The sequence below is a fragment of the Zea mays genome, chromosome 10 (genome assembly GCF_902167145.1).
Source record: "Zea mays cultivar B73 chromosome 10, Zm-B73-REFERENCE-NAM-5.0, whole genome shotgun sequence".
In the NCBI taxonomy this organism is placed as follows: Eukaryota; Viridiplantae; Streptophyta; class Magnoliopsida; order Poales; family Poaceae; genus Zea; species Zea mays.
In genome coordinates this window covers 74,215,413-74,238,680 of record NC_050105.1, presented here as the reverse complement: position 1 = coordinate 74,238,680, position 23,268 = coordinate 74,215,413, and the positions used below count along the sequence as shown (strand labels likewise).

At 44.6% G+C, this 23,268-nt stretch overlaps 1 protein-coding gene across 2 annotated transcripts; it reads left to right on the top strand.

Annotated features, from left to right (window-relative positions):
• Positions 1 to 1,847: 1,847 nt before the first annotated feature.
• On the top strand, positions 1,848 to 15,509 carry LOC103641221 (DNA-directed RNA polymerases IV and V subunit 2). Of its 2 annotated transcripts, XM_008664582.4 has the most exons (8): positions 1,848 to 2,189; positions 3,176 to 3,893; positions 4,403 to 4,609; positions 6,973 to 7,841; positions 7,934 to 8,225; positions 13,411 to 14,370; positions 14,463 to 14,734; positions 14,854 to 15,509. In XM_008664582.4, exons 2-8 carry the CDS (start codon positions 3,222 to 3,224, stop codon positions 15,359 to 15,361), a joined length of 3,780 nt encoding a protein of 1,259 aa, XP_008662804.1. In that variant the 5' UTR covers positions 1,848 to 2,189; positions 3,176 to 3,221; the 3' UTR covers positions 15,362 to 15,509. The 2 variants fall into 2 exon arrangements, with proteins under 2 accessions (XP_008662804.1, XP_020401620.1); XM_020546031.3 differs by lacking the exon at positions 1,848 to 2,189 and having other exon boundaries at positions 2,972 to 3,893.
• Positions 15,510 to 23,268: the final 7,759 nt, after the last annotated feature.

Genomic DNA, 23,268 nt, shown 5'->3' with positions numbered 1-23,268 from the left:
TCTCCAACCAAACAATAAACGGACGGCGCCGCTCTATTTTACTCTTCAACAAAAAAATGGAACGGTTCCGTTCTACTTGCCAAACACAGAATGAAATTACTCAATTCTTAGAAACTGGAATGAAGCCGTTCCATCCCAGTTGGCTCCCCAACCAAACGCATCCTAAGAGTCTCTACATTAAACATCGTTGTACATGCAGCATTATTTTTCTAAGAGATTTAATACCTTCCAATCTTTTTTCATTTAGACACAACCGAACAACCTTAAAAATAATATATAATTTAGAATAGAGAAAGTATATTTTCGGCGCGTGTTTCACGCTGTTTTCACCTCCTCTCCACTAGTAGAACCTAAACCATACAGCCTGATGCAATTTTTTATTTGACTGCAGTATAGTTTACTCTGATTATATTTATTAATGTAGATTAGATTGCAGCCAAAAAAATACCTAACTTTTTTTGTTGGTATAAGTCACGCCAAAGATCAAAAGAACCGAAACGGCAATCAGCGGTAAGCCGGCAACAATACATGTGCACCCTAGACTTTTGACCAGCGTCATATGATCTTCTATGCATCACATCTCACCACCCCCCCCCCCCCCCCCCCCCCCCCCCACAAAGTTGCTATTTAATGCTGGATTTGAACTTGATTTACTTGAGAGTGACTTCTTTTCATGGTAGAATAAAATAATGTTTTTATGTTGGCGATATACTCTACTAGATGCAAATGTGATTCTGGAGATCAGGAAAATTTTAGCATTGGTCATATTCCTTTCAATGTCATTATAAATTGAAATGTAATTAGTTGACCTTGACATTTGCTAGGCCAACATTCGCTAGGTGGCCTGATCTAAGTGTGGAGTAATTGGGCAGTTGTAGTACAGATTTTACGAGAACCTGACAAGGCGGTAACAACACCATAACAGCGGGGGATGGTATGAAATGATCTCTACTCTTATTTAGTTGGGGGATGGAATATTAAGAGTTTTTTGTTTGGTTTGAGAGATAGGTAGAGATGTATTGATCCCTGTCTTTGTTTGGTTGGAGGAATGAGACCGAGGCATAAGGAATAAATACACATGCATGGGATGTAAGAAGCCTCGTCTCTTGGGGGAACAGACTCATCCATCCGATTTTAAGGGATAACTGAGAACGACAAGAATTGAAAGTATTCTCCTATGATGGCTCTGTCACAATCCTGACTATAAACCAAACAACCTTATGTAAGGATTATGTCATGTTATTATAATCAAACACACCCTTATATAACATTGTCGTATGTTCTTAGGGTGTGTTTGGTTCAGCGTTTTGAACTTGTCGCCAAAGGGACTCAACTTTTCTATAGTTGCTTTGAAAAAAGCAACCTTTTTAGTATAAATGTGGAAACACCTTGGACCTCGTTTTTTGCTGCTTATCGAAGTTCATTATATTAATAAATAAATATGACAAATAAAAACTAAAATATGATTAAAAATAATTAAGTGCTATAATAAATAAAATTAAATATTTTTAATAAAAATATTAAAATGGAACCGTAAAATTGATATATTTGTAAAAATATTAGGAACACAAAAATGAAATCGATTTTTTAAATTAGATATATTGATTAAGATATATAGTTAGATAAAGTACATATAAATAATATATAATTTTATTTATAGTGGATAGATCACATCAATTTAAATAAAACGACTCATAGCAGCTTTTTCACGACATACAGCTGATACAAACTTTTTCTCAGCTGAAAAAAACCGCACCCCAGGCAGCGGACGGGCCAGCAGGAGGGCGGCGCCTGTCCAGTCCAGAGCTGTGAAAGAGACACTGACCGGTAGGACCCAGCCAAATGGGAAGGCACGTCAGAACAGAGCCGCAAAGCTGAGCACCAGCGGGCAGTTGCGATTGCTATTGGTGAAACGCAGGAGGAACTCACGGCCCGGGCGCACGGCCACGGCGAGCAAAGAGAGCGTCCACTGTACTGTACTCCCTGCTTCTGTTCTGGTTGCCTGCCTCCTACAGTAGCATATAAAGGACAGCAAAAGCACACTCGCCTCGCCTCGCCTCTCCGGCTCTCCCGTCCTCGGTCGCAACGCGGCGTGGAAAACCCCAACCGGCGCCGGTGCGGTGCCTGCACCGCGCCGTAGGGTTTCCGCCTCGCCTCGCCTCGCAACCGGCGATCGCCGGCGCGCAAAGGTAAGCCTCTCCGTCCTCCGTCCATTTCAGCGCCCCGTTGCCACGGCCATCTCGCGCTCACACCGTTCCGGTCCGCCTGCTGCGTGGCGCAACGCGGCGTTTCCTCTGCTCTCATGGGCCTGCACTGCCAGGACTGGATCGCTAGCTCGCGGCATGGGCTGGTGTGGTGCACGCGTCTCCCTCGAAAAAAATAGACCGCTTTTTTTTCCGTTTCTTTGTTTGGTTCGCGGCGAGTGCTTTGGAGCCCGTGCTCCCTCGCCGCCAGCCGCGCGTGGTTTTGGCGCTTCGAGCATCGTCGACGTCGTGGCCTTAGGTGGACGGGACACCCCGCCCCTGTCCTTGTTATTTTGTGTGCGTCTCATGGCCGGGGTGTGGTTTTGTGTTGCTAGTGCGGTGCTGAATTGTTGCGGGGTTTTGGTGGTGCCCCGTGATCATTTGATCGGGACGCGTGGTGGCGAGCCCTCTTCTGATTTCTAATTCCTAAGATGATGGAAGGTTGCGAACTCGCCATACGTGATGATGTGGTGGGCCTGCCTGCCCAAATCGCCATAAAAAAAGGACCAGAGAGGGGGACAGTGGTAGAAAAACGGTGCATTTTGCTGGAAAATCTTTTTTTCTTTTGGCGTGATTGGTACTGCTACGCCTGTAAGGTGCTCCGTTTAGGTAGAATTCTGTGAAGTGGATGTCTGATGTGTCAGTTTTTTATAAAGGCAGCGTCTTTGCGCATGCATCTGCCTGAGAAATTAACCTATTGCTGTTTCATTTGCGGAATGCCAGGTGGAGCCCTGGGCGCACATCTTATACTGACCTATCTCTTTTGGTTAAGAAATTGAAAAGTTGTGTCCTTACACAAATCGTGTATGGTTTCAGTGTTTGTTGCTGAATGAATGCCATGTGGATGCAGCTTTTCTGATCTTCTGGTTTCAAAATTGTGCAATTCCATGATGACTGTGCTGATTATGTTGTTTCCCTGTTCTACTGTAAAGGAAGGGATTTTGTTGACGCCGAGTGCCAGATGCCAATTGTTTAGCCATGGGGAAACCACAAACCGATGGTGACCAGTCACCTGTAAACTCAGATACTGATGTGATGGATTGCCTGAACTTCGATGGCCATGGAGATGTTGAAGACCCCCACAAGGAGGTTGCAAAAGGGGAGCAGCAGCCTTCTGGCGAAGTTGATGAACAGCAGTCTGTTATGGATGTTGATTTGACATGTATAACATCTGTGGGAGATGAAGGGAATGAAAAGCAGAATGCTATGGATGTGGATTTGAAAGAAATACTATCTGAGGAAGATGGAGGGGAAGGAAAGGCTTCTTCAGATCTACCCTCACAAGTACCAGTGGATTTCAACGTTGCAAGCCTCGAGAAGTTCTGTAAAGAAGCAGCAAGATCGTTTTTCAGTGAAACTGGACTGGTTAGCCATCAGATAAACTCGTACGATCATTTTGTCTCCCATGGACTCCAAGAGCTCTTTGATTCTCTTGGGGAAATCACTGTGGAACCTGATTATGACCCTTCAAATAAACATGGTGCTTGGAAACATGCAACTGTCAAATTTGGTAGGGTTAAGCTTGATGAGCCAGTGTTTATGCTTGAAAATTCTGACCTTGAAGAGCAAGATCTCAAATTTAAGCCTAGACATGCTCGCCTCCAGAAGATGACATATGCGTCTAGGATGAATGTGGAAATGACTGTTCAGGTCAGGATGTCCTAATTCATGTTACATATCAAGTAAACAGTAGGGGTAAAATATTATGTACCTGTTAAGAAAGACTAAACTATATATAATATAAATGGAAAAATTAAAAAGATATCCCAGAAAAGCTTTCTTATTCTCTTAACTAGTATGGATGATGATGTGACCATTTCAGCCTTTTTCTTATATTTCATAAATGACATGGAAATTAGTGAGATTAAGCTCCTCCTCGAGTTCATTTTTAACTTTCCTTTTGATGGCGCAATAGCCATAATGATGTCGCTTATGTTTTCCCCCCTTACTCAGCCTCCAAAACTCATGTAGACTTTGAATGTAGCTACCACTGTGGCTTGGCATTCTGCTTGTAGTATTGCCATGTTTGATATAATGAGCAGCAGATGTGATTCAAATTATTCTGGCATGTGTAATCAAGTTATGACCTTGATCTTTGTATCAATAAGATTTCTACTGATATTTTACCATCTGAACAATTAATGTTTTGACTTTATTAGGTTTATATATTCGACACAAGTGACAAAGCCAAAACTGGCAAGGATACACATGTTCATAAAAGAGAGATAATGACAGAAACTAAACAAATCAACATTGGATTGTTACCTGTAATGGTGAAGTCGAATTTGTGCTGGCTGCATAAATCTCAAAAAGGTGACTGCCCGTTTGATTTTGGTGGCTACTTTTTGATCAAAGGAACAGAAAAGGTACCACCTTACATGATCCATGCTGCTCATTCAATTCTCAGCAAATGTATTTGACAAAGATCATTGCATTATGCATTCTGCGTTTAGTTGGAGAGTCAATTAGAATGGAGTGGTTCCATTCTAGTTTTTTAGAATGTAGCCGTTTTATTCTCCGTTTGGCAAGTAGAACCGAGCCACTTTATTTTTTGTTTGGTTAAAGAGTAAAATAGAGCGGAGCCGCTCCGTTCTTTGTTGTTGGAGAGCCATATGAGTGTAGAGGGAAGAGGAAGGAGAGCACTCGCGTCTGAGAGAGCGCTCACATCCGACCATTTTGGTGGAGTGAGAGCACTCCAACTATTTATGGTAAATTTCTATATGGAGATTCCAGGAGCCGTTCCGCTCCTCTTTTGTTGGAAACCAAACATCCAAAAAACTTGAATGGAGTCGCTCCATTCTCCTCAACTCTTCAACCAAACACACAATTTCTTATAGATTTTGATGGTGCTGCAAATATATTATGTATCGGGTGAGGCGTGCATGTAAGATATTTAGTCAGCAGAAAAGAGGTTTTATGGTTCATAATACATGCGGTGACTCTATATGGCACTGCTATGCAAATGCCCTACACGCTTACTATATTGCCCATCTTTTTCAATAGTTTAAGTTTGGCCATTGGTGAACTAATTAGTGCATGAAACTTAATATGTTGTCAGACACAGAGGTTTTGAGTTGAGACCTGGTTATCACAAGTTTCACAAAGGGCGATGAGGAAAGTGAAGTGTATTACTGTGTTACTTACCTTTCCCAATACTAAAAAAACTCGGCCGGGGAAGGAAAGACTACTCTCCTAGTATTATATTAAGAAGAGACGAAACATGGTCCTGGCCGAGAAAACCCTCGAACCCTAGACCCCATCACTAACGGGCAGATCAATTGTCCACTCTGCAACGGCCCAGCCGTAGGGTGGCGCACAGGATTCTGTTCCCCGAGAGCTGGCGGGGCATAGTGAGGGGATTTTTTTAACCAAACCTGAAATTCACCCCTGAGGGGGATCAAACCCAGGACCTGAATGTACTACTCGAAAGTCTCAACCATTACGCTAGAGGCCCTTTCGCACCTTTCCCAATACTTAAGGGAGAGATAGATGATGGAGACTATTATGGCCTGTCATACATATGTTTTGTGAAATTTCAGGCTACCTCAAATGAAGTTTACAAATTTTAGCTTGACAAGTGTTGTGATAAGTATTATATGCGTGTGGTCAAAGTTCAAATCAAATATTTATATCATAGTTTTCAGATCGCCTTATCGCCTGATCGATCCCACTGGGCGGTTAGTCGCGATCAGGCGTCGATCAGGGCGATTAGTCGCCCTTGATCGACCCTAATCGTCCTCCTAGTCGTCCTGTGTATTCCAGGATATATATATAGTCATATATATAACACTATATATATATACTTATATAGTGTAGACTATAGAGACTTGCAGCAGTATAAATAGTCCAATATTCAATACTTGAATAGTCTAAAACAGAAGTACATCCAGCTTACTAGACCAACACAAGGCCTCCATAAGGAGTGCTTTGTACCTGGGTCCTTATGGCCCTTTATTTTCCCTCTACTTTAATATATGGGTGCGCAGTCCTCCTGCGCTCTTTCGAAAAAAAAACACAGCAGCAACAAATTTATATGAAACTGCAAGTCTATAACTTACTAGACCAGTAGACCATGACCAAGAAGGCTTCAGATGAGGAGCTCTCCAGTCCCTGTGTTCTCTTTTCTCCGAGCCGATGTAGAGAGAAAGATGTTGCTGTGCTGGAGCCTTGGAGGGAGAGAGAAGGGTGAAGAAGGAAGAGGGAAGGGAGCTGTGAGAGAGTAGGGTGTTTTCTGATTTTCTCCCAGCCGTCAGGGAAGCTGAAAAGACAGGTAAAGCTGGGGGTGGCTACCTCTATTAATCATGGGCCAGTCCAGTCAAACAGACTGTTAGACTACCCGATCACAGACTGGACTGTTGGGGCCAGTCTAGACTGTTGTAGTACCTCTATTAATCGTGACGGCTCCTAGGCGATTAATCGTTCCATATCGTTGCCTAATCGGACGATATGGACGATCAGTAACACTAATCGAGTCGAACACCCTAATCGAGCACAGAGAAACGATCAGCCCGACTAATTGCGACTAATCGATTAGAAAACAATGATTTATATAGTAGGACGATGGTGCTTCATATTTATGCATGGAAAATGTTCTGTAACCTTGTCAAGAATTTCTGTAGTTAACAAATTATCATTGAAGTTAAGAAGTTTTTACCTTTTTGATATTGAACATGTTTGACACCATGTCTGGGTGAAGCATATCTCATTATGATTGCTTTAAATTCTGTAGGTATTCATTGCTGAAGAGCAAAGGTTTTTATCAAGGATTTGGGTCACAGACCACCCCAGCTGGGATGCAAGTTACCTATCTCAGATCAGACGAGAAAAGATCAATATAAAACTTGTTCCGTCCAAAAGCAATGAAAGCTGCAAAGTCATAAACATTTGCTTCATGGGTACGATTATGCCAATTTGGGTAGCATTTTTTGCACTTGGTGTATCGTCAGACAAGGAAGCTTTTGATATGATTGATATCCTAGACTGTGATGCTGACATAGTTAACATAATATCATTAACTATTAAAGAATCTCATGAAGAATTTGAAGGCTTCCGCACTCCAGGTAGAGCCCGTCAATATGTTGATGAGCTGATCAGAAAATCAAAGTTTCCGCCCAAAGAATCCTTTGATGAGTATGTTTGTAGGTATATGTTTCCTGGTGTCAATGGGTTTAGGAGCAAGGCACTTTTCTTGGGTTACATGGTCAAATGTCTGCTAATGGCATACTCTGGCAATCGAAAATGTGATAATAAGGATGATCTCCGTAACAAAAGGCTAGATCTTTCCTGCCAATTGCTTCGGAGAGAACTCTGGACTCATATTAAAAGAGCAGAAAGGCGCATGGTTAAGCTCATGCAGAGAGATTTGAGCAATGATGGCAACTTGCAAGACCTTAGGCGTTATGTGGATGCATCAATTATTACCAATGGATTGAACCGGGCCTTCTCCACTGGTTCTTGGCGGCATCCTTATAAAAAAGAAAGGTGTTCAGGGGTTGTAGCAACCCTTCGGAGAACAAATCCACTTCAAATGATGTCTGATGTTAGGAAGACGCGACAGTGGTTTGCATATGCTGGAACGGCTGGAGATGCAAGATACCCGTAAGTTCCCTGTTCATTCGCACAAAAAAAAAATGCGTGCCTACTCTCTTCCTTTTCTAATATCCATGTGCAAGCTGACTTTCATTTTGCAGGAATCCATCCTACTGGGGAAAATTGTGTTTTTTGTCCACCCCGGATGCTGAAAAATGTGGATTTGTGAAAAACCTTGCTGTTACTGCTGTGGTTAGTTCTGTAGTGAGGAAACCGTTGATTGATACATTTGTTTCTTGTGGAATGAAGAAACTGGATGATATTTCTCTACAAGATATTTCTGGGAAGGACAGGATTTTCTTGAATGGAAGCTTGCTAGGAGTATGTGCAGACCCACACGAATTGACTTTGCGTTTAAGAAGCTTGAGGCGTAGCAAGCTAATTGATCCTCAGGTCTGCTCAGTTTCTGTCTCTGTCAAACTAACGATTAATTGTCTTGAACCTCAGTTTTCAGAATCAGGATAGTGTCTTACTCCCGTTCGTGGTCTTTGAAAACTCTCCTAAACCATTATTCATAGTTTCAATTATTTTTCAATATATTTTACCTTGAACTGTGATGAGTCTTGTTTCCTTCATGTATCGTGATAGATTTCACTGCGTAATAAGCTATTGATTACTGAAAGTTGTTTCTTGAGTATAGTTGTGCTCTTGTATCTACTGGTTAAAAAAATTTCATAGCAATTATCAACAAGGGCAGACCTATGCCGAGACTCCTGCATGAGTTGGGACTAGGGAAGGGATAAATTAAGGCAAGCCTTCTCTGCAATTGCGGAGTGGTTGCTTAACCTTTAATATCGTACTCACTTTAATTATCTTGTGATTAGTCGATACCATTCTAATTTTCTCTTGCTCATTACTAGTTTTCCTTTAATTCGTTCAAGAACTAGTTTCCTTTACATAATCTAAAAAAGAAAGAAAGACCTTTACGTGGTGGATCTGATTTCATGCTCATGGAATTCTGAACTGAATTGGTGTATGTTTATGAATATCCAATATATATTTTTGCCACTAGGTGGAATATGGATGTTTTGTTACATGTACTATTTCTGCCTCAATGGAATACTTAAAAGTACATATGTTGCAACAAGTTGGTAGTAATACTGATAGGTTCCTTGACCTTGTTGTGGTTGTGAAATGCGGAAGGATGTGAGATTGGGGGTAGGGATGCGTAAGCTGATATATGGACCACTCACGAACAAAGGCCACAACAACGAGGGTGCGAACAATGGTCATGTAAGCAAAAGTCTCATTATAATCACGCTCATGTTTCTGCTAGAAACCACGGATAACTAGACGAGCCTTGTAACGCTAAGAGAACCATCAGAGTGGGTCTTAACCTTATAGACCCACTTACAGGTGATATGTTGAACATGAAGGGGATGAGCAACAATCTCCTAAGTGCTAATATGCTCAAGAGCGCCAATCCCCTCAGACATCGCAACTTGCCATTCAGGATGAAGAATAGCATCACCATAAGAAGTTGTCTCATGTTCCTTCTTTATGTGGCTTGTTGCCCATAACCGTTGTTGGACAGCAGACCGGCCGGCTAAAAGGAACCTTCCCCATCCCACTCTTTATGTTCTTTGCGACCAGGGAAAGGAAACTTTTTTTTGAAAGGAAGCGGCAAAAGACTTGCCTCTTCAATATATTAGAAGAGAAATAGATAACAGTCTTCAGAAGACGGAGCAAAAGAAAAAAAACAAAAAGAAGAAAAACATACACTAACTCAATCTAACATACACTGCAGCTCCCAATTTGATCTTTCACCAATTGCGTAACCTGGATAGCAGATCTTTGAAGTCTCTGAAAGATTCTGTTATTTCTTTCCAACCATATATTCCACCAAAAAGAGATGAGGAGTCCATCGAAAATCTTCTTTGACTCCTTGCAGCAACGGTTCCTTAATCTCTTCCACCAATCATACAACGAGCCGAGGTCAGAAACGCCACTTAGAAAGGATAGATTGGCCCAAGATAGGATCATGTTCCAAACCTCTACAGAAAATGGGCAGTCTTTGCCTAAATGAGGCATACTTTCTTGTGATAAGTTGCAAAGACAACAAATTGGATTGCAAGGCCATCCCCGCTTTTGTAGGCTGTCCGCAGTCAGAACTCTGTTATGCAACATGGTCCGCGCGAAAAAACGACATTTTGGCTCAATTCTCGCTTTCCAGATAGGAGAAATTTTGATTTTACAAAAATTCGTTGTAAACTGAATTTTGTATGCACTACTTGAACTATAACTCCCATCCGTCGTCCACCTCCATAAAATAGTATCGTCGAGATCATTGAGTTCATGAGTGTTGTTGATACCTTGCTAGAGGGAAATGAATTCTTTTATCTCATCCTCATGTGTGTAAGGAGAACAAAAGTGCATCCAGCGATTGTTTGTAAGGGCTTGGCACACTGAGATATTTTTCCTCTTTGCTTTCATGAATAAGGTTGGCGCAATGTTCTTTGGCGTCTGACCCTGAATCCAGCTTGATCTCCAGAAATTAGCCATTTTGTCATCACCAATTGTTACAATCGTAGATGCATTAAATAGATCGACATCTGCTTTATCACAAGGTAATTGCAACTCAGTCCATGCTTTGTCTCTATTCGTCCATCGTAGCCACAGCCATCTAAGCCTTAACGCTCTTGCAAAGCGCTCTAGATCGAGTATGCCAAGACCTCCCTTATTCTTTGGCAAACAAGTTGTAGCCCAATTTATCAGGCAATGACCCCCACTACATGAATCCAAATTTTCTCCTTTCCAAAGGAAGTTCCTTCTTATCTTGTCAATCCTTTTAAGTAACCATTTCTGAGCTGGGAAAACAGTTAGAAGATAAATCAGTTGCGCTGTCAACACAGATTTAACCAAGGTTTCCCTTCCTGCCTTTGAAAGAAGCCTACCTTTCCACCCAGCAAGCCTTTTATTGATTTTCTCATTTAGAGGTTGAAACTCTATTCTTTTAATATTCCTGAAGTGAAGCGGTAGCCCGAGATACTTGCCAGGGAAGTTAGAGTACTTGCCTGGAAAAACTTCCATTAAATTTGACCTTAAAGATTCAGGGTAACGTATTGGGAAAATCTCTGTTTTCTCAAAATTGATCTTTAGACCTGAACACCATTCGAAAGCTTCTAGAATTCTTTTTAGAATGCTCTAACAAACACCCCTGCATCGTCTGCATATCGAGAACAGCGAAACTTTGCCCCATTGGGTAATACCTGGCCCAGTAGCCCCTCATGAGCTGCCCTTTCAATCATTCGTTTTAGGGGATCCATTGCGAGGATGAAGAGAAAAGGCGATAGTGGGTCACCCTGACGCACCCCTCTCATGTGCTTGATTTCTTTGGTTTGCTGACCATTAATGATGATTTTGGATGAAGATGAGCCAAGGATGGTAGCAATCCAATCTCTCCATTTTTGGGTGAAGCCTAGGGCTCTTAAGACGTCTAGAAGATATGCCCAATTAAGAGAGTCAAAAGCTTTTGATATGTCTAGCTTGACAAATAGGGCTGCTTGTTTGCTCTTGTGAAGTTTTTTAATCACTTTCTGGACGTAGAGGAAGTTATCATGAATTGATCGTTTTTGAATGAAAGCATTTTGGGTAGTGGAGACAATTTCATTCATACGCGGAGGAAACTATTAACCAGCTTCTCGTTGGTTGTGTGTTTGTTAGACAATTTTAGTTCTGTTTTTTTGCAAAGGCTGGGTATGTTCGTCCTTACACCTCAACCCGGGATGGAGTCCTTCATGGAATGGTGGCTGTAGGTTGTTTCGGAGGCAGATAAGGCTTTGAAGGAGGGGTTAAACTCTCTCATCATATTAGGGGCATGGATCTTGTGGAAACACAGGAATATCATTGTCTTCAATGGAGCAACCCCTCATCTCTCTAGTCTCTACTGCTCTCTCCATTGCTGGAGAGGAAGTCTGGTGCTGAAACAAGGCCGATGCTAAAGGCCTCCAGCTCCAGTTGGCACAGGAGGATGAGGAAGGTCTTTTGCCTTAGAGTCGTCAGGTCGCTGGTTGGTGCTGTTGGGCTTAGCCCGCTCTCTGAAGTCCAACCTTGTTTGTGTGTGTGTGTGCCTAAGCCTTTGGCCAGACGGTTGTATCTGGTCTATTTTAGACCTTTCTTTCTTCTTGATATAACGATACGCAACATCGAAACCTGACATCGCTGATACCAGTTCGATAGGTTCCTTGACCTTGTCGTGGTTGTGAAGTGCGTAGGGACGTGAGATTGGGTGTTGGGGTCGGAACCTCTGATTTCGAGAAGGCGTCGTGGTAGCTAGGGTATAGATCAGTAGCGCAATGACAACTCTCAGGCAAAGCTCCGATTGACATTGCACCTAGCTTGTACCCCCTGGCATGGCGCAAAAATAGATCGGTGGCTGAACAATTGGTTAACCTCAATTGGACGAGAGGTCTCTGGAGAATGGAAAATGTTCAACAGATGGCTGAATTCATACAATTGTGGAACCATATTGAGGGGGTGCAGCTCAATGACCAGGAAGATTGCATTCGGTGGATATGGACCGAGAATGGAGTGTACTCTTCCAAATCAGCTTATCTTGCACAATTCAAGGGCTCTTACAGTGCTTTCAAAGAAAAATCTATCTGGAAGGCGCACGCCGAAGGGAAACATAAGTTCTTTGTGTGGCTGCTCATTCAAGCAGAGATCCTCACAGCAGATAAACTAAGTCAAAGAAATTGGCCATGCAATCCTCTGTGTGTCCTTTGCGATCAAGAGCCGGAGACTGCGATTCACCTTTGTCTCAAGTGCCCTTTTGCTTTGGAAGTGTGGGAGTTAGTCAGATCGTGGACCAATAATCTGATCATGCCGCCCAGCTCAGATATTCAGAGCTTCGATTCGTGGTGGGCTGTTGTGCTCCAAAACAAATCGAAAGAAGACCAACTCACTGTTTCGGGTTTGCTTATGTACTTCACCTGGAATATTTGGAAGGAGCGGAATCGGCGTATTTTTGAGGGCAAGCAAGCATCGACACAAGTGGTCTTTCATCTGGCCAAACAAGAAATGGCGTTGAGACGAGCTGCAGTTGGGCATCCATGTGTAGTGTAATGTCTTCTCTTTTTTGGATTGTGTTTGAGTGTTTTTCGTTATATGTAATAACAACTTTTTAAGACTCTTGTTTCCCTTCTCTCCTTAAATGAAATAGCAGAGCTCCTGCACTAAGTTTTCAAAAAAAAACAAGGAAACATAACACGTGGGTGGCTCTTGAATCCTGGTGAAGATAATTGTGTTGTTTGCCTTCATCTGGCTACATGGTCTCTATATTTGTAGTCTCTATTTATAGTCTCTAGAGGACTTATTTTTCCAAGCTAACTAGGGTAGCCCTAACAAATAGTTCTATTTTGTAACAAATAATTCTATTTCCTAAACGAGGAGGAGCCCTTGTCGATTTGGATTCTCTTTTGATCTTTTCCTAATAAATACTTCTATTTCCTAAACAGATACTGTTTATGCCTATTGCATGTAATTTGAGCCCAATACCTGCGTGGGCCGTTTTATGGTGCGCATAAGATATACCGATCATAACAAATATTGTTACTTTTCCTATTTTTAACTTGAATAGGTTGAAATCAAAAGGGACAAGCACCATAAAGAAGTTCGTGTATTTTCTGATCCAGGCAGAATTATGAGACCACTTCTTGTAGTTGAAAATCTAAGAAGAATCACAAGACCAAAAGATGGACTATACTCTTTTCAGGAACTTATAGATCAAAACATAGTTGAGCTGATTGGTGTTGAAGAAGAGGAGGATATCCAATGTGCGTACGGAATTAGACATCTATTCTCCAGCAGGGAGAAAGAAGACTGGTCTTCTTCTGGCTATACTCATTGTGAACTTGATCCTTCTTTCTTGCTAGGGCTGAGCTGCAGTCTCATTCCCTTTGGCAACCATGATAACGCTAGGAGGGTTCAGATGCAAGCTGAAAAAATATCACAGCAGGCTATCGGCTACTCCCCTACAAATTCTCAGTACAGACTGGACACCCTTTCACATCAAATGTTCTATCCACAAAGACCCTTGTTTAGAACTGTGGTGTCCTACGGTCTTGGAGAGGCGAAGACAGACTGCAGCTCCGGACGAAAAGACGACTTCAACACACCAGAATATTTCAACGGACAAAACGCGATAGTCTCAGTGAACGTTCATCAGGGATTCAACCAAGAAGACTCTCTGGTGATGAATAGGGCCTCCTTAGAGCGTGGCATGTTTCGCACGCTACATTTCAAGAGCTACAAAGCACAGGTCGAGAACAAAGAGATCACAAGGCGTCTCAAGCACAGGGAAAACATCAATTTCGGTAAAGTGCAGAGCAAGAGGGGGAAGGTCGACAGTCTGGACAGTGATGGCTTACCATACGTCGGAGCAAGTCTTCAGAGTGGTGACATTGTCATTGGTAAGGTCACGGAGTCTGGTGAAGATCATAGCGCCAAACTGATGCATACTGAGAAAGGGATGGTGGACAAGGTTGTTCTTTCGGCGAACGATGATGGGGTTAACTTTGCAACTGTTACTCTAAGACAGGTGAGTAATAAACCTTTGCAAGATTATTCTGCATGCCCACCACTTATTGTCAATCTTCCTAGTGATTAGTCTAATACCCCGTTTCAATTCAGTCTCGCTCGCCATGCGTCGGAGACAAGTTTGCCAGCATGCATGGACAGAAAGGAGTTGTTGGCCTGTTGGATTCTCAGGAGAATTTCCCATTCACTTCCCAAGGGATTGTTCCAGACATGGTCATAAACCCACATGGTTTTCCAACTCGTCAAACTCCTGGACAGCTGCTTGAGGCTGCTCTGGGGAAGGGCATCGCCCTTGGTGGGAAGGTCAGGTACGCAACGCCGTTCACCACTCCGACCGTGGAGGTGATCGCCGAACAGCTGCACAAGTAAGTCCTTATGAAACATGACGGATTCTTATGGAGTACTTTATCAAGGAAAATGCCATAGCTGCAGCCTTCTTCTCATGTGTCATGCCAATGCCACACCTTGTCGCTTCGGTTTGCAGGGCCGGGTTTTGCAGGTGGGGTGAGGAGAGCGTGCTGAACGGGCAGACCGGCGAGCGGATGAAGTCGCTGGTGTTCATGGGGCCGACCTTCTACCAGCGGCTGGTCCACATGGCGGAGGACAAGGTGAAGTTCCGGAACACGGGTCCGGTGCACCCGCTCACGCGGCAGCCGGTGGAGGACAAGAAGCGGTTCGGCGGCGTCAAGTTCGGGGAGATGGAGCGCGACTGCATGCTGGCGCACGGCGCCGCCGCCAACCTCCACGAGCGGCTCTTCACCCTCAGCGACTTCTCGCGGATGCACATCTGCCAGGCCTGCGAGCGGGTGGCCAACGTCATCGTGCGGGCCGCCGAGGGCGGCGGCGGCAAGAAGGTGCGCGGGCCCTACTGCTTGTTCTGCCGCTCCGCGGAGCGCGTCGTCCGGGTCGACGTGCCGTACGGCTCCAAGCTGCTGTACCAGGAGCTCTTCAGCATGGGCATCTGCCTCAAGTTTGAAACCGAGGTCCGCTAGAACGAACGCCATGGCAGTTCACCAGTGAGACTCCCTCGATGCATATGCAAGTATGCAACTGCACTGCCTAGGATCTTGGTGCTTTATGGGCTGGTGTTGAAACCTGCAGTTTTGGCGGCACGATTTTCTGGGCATGCATTCAGTAGCAGGCACTGGTTGATACTGTGATTCTGGACGGATTTTCTGCTGATACTGTGATCTAGGGGGGGCATGGTTTTTTGTTTGTGAATTGTGATGTGGCGAGGCAGGAATTTTCTGTTCGTGCAGCGTGCAGGGAGTGTGTGCTTGTCTGATTCATCCAGAAACTCAACGAGGAGGTTCACATCAACGGAAGGCTCACCGACGCGGATGTTTGTAGGGGGGTGGTGATCTACAAAGAGAGAAGAACTCCGCTTAGCTCAAACAAGCTCAAAAGCTGATGGAAAAACGACGGTGTTGATATATGTCAACGCAACACAACCTGGCGAAGTTCCTAAACAAAGGGTATCGACGAACGCCAAACGCTAGAAATCAATGGCCCGGGAATATATATAGAAAGCTCTGACCCAACGGTGTCATCTGGTTTAGCCGAACTAGGTTTGGGCGGCTATAAAAACACTTTCAGACTGCCAAGGATTAGATTTTAGCAACGGTGGTGGTTCCCCTCGAGCAGCGACGATCCCAAGGGCGAGCGGCGGTGCCCTGAGGCAGGCGGGCTTCTGAGCCAGGCGGGCAAGCGGCGCTCCCTCAGGACCGCAAGCGACGGTGACGCTCCCGAGGCGGGCAGGGAAGCGGTGACGGCGCTCCCAAAGCGGATGAGCGGCAGCGGCGCATCCCAAGCTCGATGGCGACAGCGGTTACACGAGGCGCGATAGGCTTCGGCAACGGCGGTGGCGGCCATGGGAGATGCGTTTGCAGCGCCCGAGTCGCGATCTATAGCGGTGGCAACGACCTTCCGAGGCGCGAGCGATGATGGCTGCGGTAACCGTCCGTGGTGGCATCTGAAGACAACGATCTCCTCCGATGTGGCGCAACGGAGAGCGTCCTACTCCGATGGCCACTGTAACACCCTGAATTTTGGATATAAAATTCCTTTTCTAATATCCACCAAATTCAGGTGTTACCCTCTTTTCCTTGCTTTTCTTTTCTTTTTTAAATAATGGAGTGTTATTTTGTTATATATTAGTGTAAGCCTACTGAATTAAACCCTAGAGAAGCATTGTGTATTGCATTTCATGCTGAAGCATAGTTTTGTTTGTTATCGCATTTAATTTTATTTAAATTATTTTGGGCTTGATCTAAAATGGACAAATATATACATATATATAAATGTCTACTATTCTTGTATATACTAAAAGAAGAGAAATAAAAAAGGGAGAAAAGAAATAAAAAAGAACGGGCGACCGGCGCTCTCATCTCCCCTCCCTCTCTCATTCTTACAGGTGGGCCCCATGCGTCATCTCCTCCACTCCTCCCTCTATCTCCACTGTGATCCCCTTTTCCTTGCCCACGTCAATGGCGGTTCCAATTCTTTCGGTGGGCAGCCCCTGGCCATGGTTCCCGCAGGTGAGCCCTCTCCTCCTCTCTCTCTCTCCCTCTACCTCCCCTGGTCGCGGTCTCCTCGCCCCCTCGTTTTCTCCCCTGCGTGTCCATCCGCCTGCGTGGCGGCCAGCATGTGCGGCGGTCGGCGAGCGCGGCCAGCAGCGCACCTAGGCGCCCTCAAGCGCGGAGGCGCGCCCCCGGCGACGCGACCGAGCTCGGCGTCCCAGGGCGCGGCAGCCCCTGGCCGCGGCCCCCAGCGCTCAGGCACAAGCTCGGCTACGCGGTCCCAAGTGCAGGCGCGACTCATGCCACGGCGAGCCGACGCGGCCCCTGCTAGCCTCGCGCCCTAGCCCATCGTGCGGCCCCTGCACGCAGCAGCCATGGCGCGACACGCGGTGTGCGGCCAGCGCGGCGCGGATGCCTCGCCGTGCACGCGTCCAACAGCCGCACGCGGGCTCGTCGTCTGCACGCCCGACACGCCTCGTCGTCCGCCGTCGTTGCAAGGTGAGATCCCATCTACCCATCCCTTTCTTCCTCGCAGCCAGCACGACCAAGTGTCCCCCACACGTCGTTGTGTCATGTCTCTGCATGCGCGCCCTCGACCCAGCCCCTATGTGCGTCGTTCGTCGTCGAGCCATACCCGTATCCTCGCTCGTCGAGATGGGCAGCAGGCGTCTACCCCTATGCACGGCCCCCCGCGCGGCGCGATTTGCCGAACCGTGTGCGCAACATCCCCAAAACACATCCTCGCAGCTAGCGCGCACTCGCTTTCGCATATGCGCGGCACGTCGTCGTTGGGACTCTGACGACGTTTGTCTACCCCTCCATCTACCCCTAGAACTCGTTCGTCTACACCCCCCCCCCCCCCCCCGCGTGCGCGCATTCGCGCCGCTGCCCGCCCTGCGCTCGCTATGTCATCGTGCTGTGCTTGCCAGGTGCCCTCGCTCGGTCGAGCGAGCTGTCGTGCGCCGTTGTAGCTGTCGCCCTCGTGCGCTATCGCGCGTTGTCCGTGTGCGAGATTAAGCGGTTCGCTTATCTCAGGTCAGTTAATTAGCTGTTTGGGTAATCATTCACTATTAAAATAGTATTTCAGTCGAAACTAGGTAGTAGTTTTAATCTACATTTAATAAGGGTAGATTAATATAATCATGTCGAACAAAATGTTATAGTTAATACTTGTTTAGCGTAAACACGATATCTTCTCGACCGTAGCTTCGAGTTCGACGTTTCTTTTTCCTCGCGTGACCGTAGTAACGCGCTCTGTTTCATTTTGCATGTTTATTATGTTTTTCTTTGAATGGTGTAATGTTCTTATGCATATATATGTTTGTTTGCTTGTGCCTGTTCGTCTTCGCTTCGCGTTGCGATTGGATCGCGACTCGTTTCTGAGCTTCGAGGAATCGACGGTCAAGCTTCGGCGACCAAATGACCCAGTTCTTCGAGTTCTACGAGGCTGAAGACCATGAGCATCTGTTTGGTGAAGGCAAGTGTCCTCTGACCCTTTATGTCCCATTTACTTTATAATTCACTGCCCGCATACTATGAACAACCTAAGGATTGACTAGCTTTCTATTTACCTGGTCCTTGATTACCTTTTGGGCTACTACGGTTAGATTCATGCTATTGCTTTACTTTAATCAATGAACATGATGTGAATACTTATGATACGATGTCGTTATTATGATTATGATGTTGGACTGGTGATATTTTAGGGGGCTCAAGCGGTTTCTCGAGTGCCTCTCCGTAAGGACCTGTTCGTTGGATGACCGCCCGGGAAAACAGTGCAACCATGAGGGTGGAATGGGACACCCTTAGCTGAATAATTAGAGGAACTGGGGTGTAGTTCGCTTCGTCGTCGTGTCGTTAATGGGGCTCGGTGTATGCGGCTCGCTCTGCCAAGGTTGGTTCGCCCCTTGGGGAGGAGTGCGGTGCATTTAGGAAACCTAACAGGCGGCTAGAACCCCAGGGAATCTTTGTAAAGGCTACGTAGTGAGACCCTACCTATTCACCGTGGTAGTGTTTAAGGGTATGATCGGCCCGAGGCAAGAGGGAATCACGGCTTGTGGGTAAAGTGTGCAACCTCTGCATAGTGTTATGAAACTGATATATTAGCTGTGCTCACGGTTATGAGCGGCCAAGAGAGCTCCATTGATTAGAGATACTTTGACCAGAGATGGTTGGTTTACAGGTGGTGATGAGGATGATGGTTTTGATTATCATTATGGTAATGGTAAGTGGTATTCTTTCCGTTTGGAAAGGATACTTTTGGGTTAACAACTTGGGTTAATATTAAAACCTGCCTCTCTACTAGTAATAATTACCTGATCAACTAAAAGCAACTGCTTGACCTTAACCCCACATAAAGCTAGTCCACTACAGCCAAACGGGACATTTGCTGAGTACGTTGATATGTACTCACCCTTGCTTTCACAAAACACCAGGTTGCCTTTGGTGCAATCTATGCTCAGGTAAAGAAGGAGAACGGTGTCGAGGCGGATCTCCGGGAGTTCCAAGACTTTGACGAGTCCGAGGATTAGGCTAGCGACCTCCCCCAGTCAGCTGCCTGTGGTGGGTTGTTTACGTTGGCTACGTTTTGATTCTGTGTACTTTGATTTATATTATGTAAATGGCTCTAGTCTGTAATATTATTACTTATTCTTTATTGTAATTCGAAGCATTGTGCTATGATGAGTCATTTATGTAATTGTTGTGTACGTGAATTTCTGATCCTGGCACGTACATGGTTCGCGTTCGGTTTACCTTCTAAAACCGGGTGTGACATAAGTGGTATCAGAGTCGTGCTGACTGTAGGACCGCTGACCTAGAGTAGCATTGGCCGTTTTAAGGACTTCTTGACTGTTACTTCACCTCATCCTTGATTCTGCTTCAAAATTTTAGTCATCTCGACTAATTCTATGTTGTGCTCCTAAATGCCCCCTTGTCAAAAAGTATTTTATTCTAGCATGGTCTATACTTATCTCAGTCTATTAGAACTTATCTCACTCTTGTGCTTGCGACATCTTTGTAGATGCCCCCTGACCATAGCCTTTAGTCTTTTGGGACTCTTTCCTCGTCCATTATTAAATTGCTACCATTTGACCTCTATTCCATTTTGTTATTGACATGCTCGTATCCTTACATTTTTAATACCCTTATCCCTTGATCTAAAGTATTTACCCTTGTACCTCTGTTGCCTATTTAAACAGTTCAGTTTATGTGTCCATGACCTTCTTGTCTTCTGAGATCCTTTCTTATTTTGTTGTTAAGTCGCTATCTTTCGGCAATTTCTATGCCCTTGGCCTTAGTATGCTCATATCCATGGAATCTTGCATACTCTTATATTCTTATGTATATTTATTTTCATACCCTAATAACTGTTCAAGACATTTCAGTTAACATGTCCTTCACCACCCGTTTCTTAACGGTCCATGAGCGATCATTTTATGTTGCCCATCCTTGGTGATCTCGTTGTTCCTTTATAACTTCTCTCGATAATGAATTCTTACTTCAACCATTCTATTGCACCCTCACCTATCTTACCCTTGATTGTTTTCTCCACTTCGCCACTTCGCGAGTCTTGCCTTAACTCTATCCTTTGTCATGCCTTTGTTATTATCACCTTCACCTTAGGCACCTCTATATCTTACATGATGTTTATCTTATACCTACCCTTTGAAATCTCCTCTCCATCTCAATCTGAGAGTTGTAACTTACCTACTTTCCTTGGCCGTATCCTTTTCGGTGTCGCCTGCGAGTTTTTTTAACTCTATCCTTTGTTGTGCTTTCGCTCTTCATTGCCTTTACCTCTCTCTTTTCTCGATCTTACCTTGGTGATGACATTATGTCTGATATTTAAAATCTACAATCTCATATCCCCATATTGAGGGTGATGTTTTACTTATCTTACTCTTGGCAATATCTCTTCTTTACCGCGTGTAAGCCTTGATGTAACTCCATTCTTTATTGTACTTGTACCACTGGCTCTTCTGTTCCTTCATCTTTTCCCTTATGCCCTTGTCTATTATCGTCTTTGACCCTTGTGATATTTATGTCTTCTACCTAAATTCTTACCTTGAACTTATCCTTTAAAAGCCTCCCCTTTCTTTCGACCCGATTTGAGAGCTATGAGTTACCTACCTCTCCCTTGATTTCTTTTTACCCCTTGTCACCTTACAAGTTTTGTCTTAATTCCATCTTTTGATGTGTTGTTATTAGCTATCACCCTCACCTTGTCGTCCATCGATCTTTCCTTGATACTCCTCTTTATTCCTACTCCTTAAAAAAATCCCCTCTCTTCCACCTCAATTTGAGAGCGACAATTTACCTATCTAGCACTTGGACGTACCCTCTCCTTTTCCATTTGCAGGTCCTATCTTAACTCCATCCTTTGTGGTATTTATATTCTTGGTTCTTATGTACATTTACCTCCTCTCCTACATCCTTGTATGTTATCACCTTTAAACCCTCGTGATACCTATGCCCTTGCCCACATGCCTACTTTGAACCTACCCTTTAAAGCCTCCTCTTTTTCATCGCTGTTTTGAGGATAATGCCTCACCTACTTCACCATTGATTGCTTCCTCTTCTTTGATGCCTTGCAAGTCTTGTATAAAACACATCCTTTGTTGTATGTTTGCCCATTATCACCTTAACCCTTGTCATCCCTTGATCTTTACCTTGGTGCTTATCATGTACCCATATTTTAAAGCTTCCTCTCCCATTTCAATTCAAGAGTGTTGTCTTACCCCTCCTCGTTCTTGTTCGTTCCCTATTCCCCTATCGCGTTACAAGTCTTGTCTTAACTCGATCTTTTGGTGTGCTTTTGTGTGTTACCTTCTTTACCTTGTCACCATTAGATCTTTCCATGATGCTTATCCTATGCCTACCTTTTGAAATATCATCTTTTCCATCTCGAATTGAGAATGGTGTTTTACCTATCCTGACCTTGGTTGCATTCCCTCCCTTGCCGGTTACAATCCTCGCTTTAGCTTCATCCTTTACTATGTTCATGCCCCTATCATGCATGTCTTATTATTCCCCTTGCCTTTCGATGGCCTTAGAGTATTTTTCCCCATTGTAAGAAAAGACCACCATTTAATTAAAAGGAACGTGTAGCAATGATATGTTTGTTGTGGTATGCTTGTGATGTTTGTCTTTGTGTTATGACTGTTTTGCTTCTTTGTGATGAGTGTAGATGTGTTGTGGCCCTTGGTCCGCAATGACATCAATTTACTAGCTGATTGCCATAAAGTAAGGTAGCTGGGTGCTCTCCCTTTTATCTCTTTAATCCCTCTATGCTTACCTTTTCTATCTGTAGCCTTTCCTCTTGCACCTGTCTGGTTGGCAGCCTCTAACCTCTCTTAATCAGTCAAGATCAGAGTCGGCAACATCTTCACCAAGTGCATATCAACGCTCCTGTTAAGGGGGTTAGCTGCTAACCCCAATGAAGACAATGCGATCAACATCAACTAACAAGATCAAAGTGGCGCAGCGGAAGCGTGTGCGGGTCCTAACCCACAGGTCCAAGAGATCCTCAAGTATTGCATCAATCGGTCTGAAGCATCCGAAGGTCAAAGCAATCAATCCACAAGTTCAGCTGGCAGGGTTAAAATTGAGTTAGAAGAAATTATGAAAAAAAACAATGAGCCAATCTTATTCTCTTGCTAGCCACTTCTTGAATCTCGAGGGCGAGATTCTGTTAAGGGGGTTAGATTTGTAACACCCTGAATTTTGGGTATAAAATTCCTTTTCTAATATCCACTAAATTCAGGTGTTACCCTCTCTTTTCCTTGCTTTTCTTTTCTTTTTCTAAATAATGGAGTGTTATTTTGTTATATATTAGTGTAAGCCTACTGAATTAAACCCTAGAGAAGCATTGTGTGCTACATTTCACGCTGAAGCATAGTTTTGTTTGCTATCGCATTTAATTTTATTTAAATTATTTTGGGCTTGATCTAAAATGGACAAATATACACATATATATAAATGTCTACTATTCCTGTATATACTAAAAGAAGAGAAATAAAAAAAGGGAGAAAAGAAATAAAAAAACAACGGCTGTTAGGCCCATTCCCCTGAACCGGCGCTCTCATTTCCCCTCCCTCTCTCATTCTTACAGGTGGGCCCCATGCGTCATCTCCTCCACTCCTCCCTCTATCTCCACTGTGATCCCCTTTTCCCTGCCCACGTCAATGACGGTTCCAATTCTTCCTGCGGACAGCCCCTGGCCATGGTTCCCGCAGGTGAGCCCTCTCCTCCTCTCTCTCTCCCTCTACCTTCCCTGGTCATGGTCTCCTCACCCCCTCGTTTTCTCCCCCTGCGCGTCCGCCCGCCTGCGCGGCGGCCAGCCTGTGCGGCGACCGTTGAGCGCGGCCAGCATCGCACCC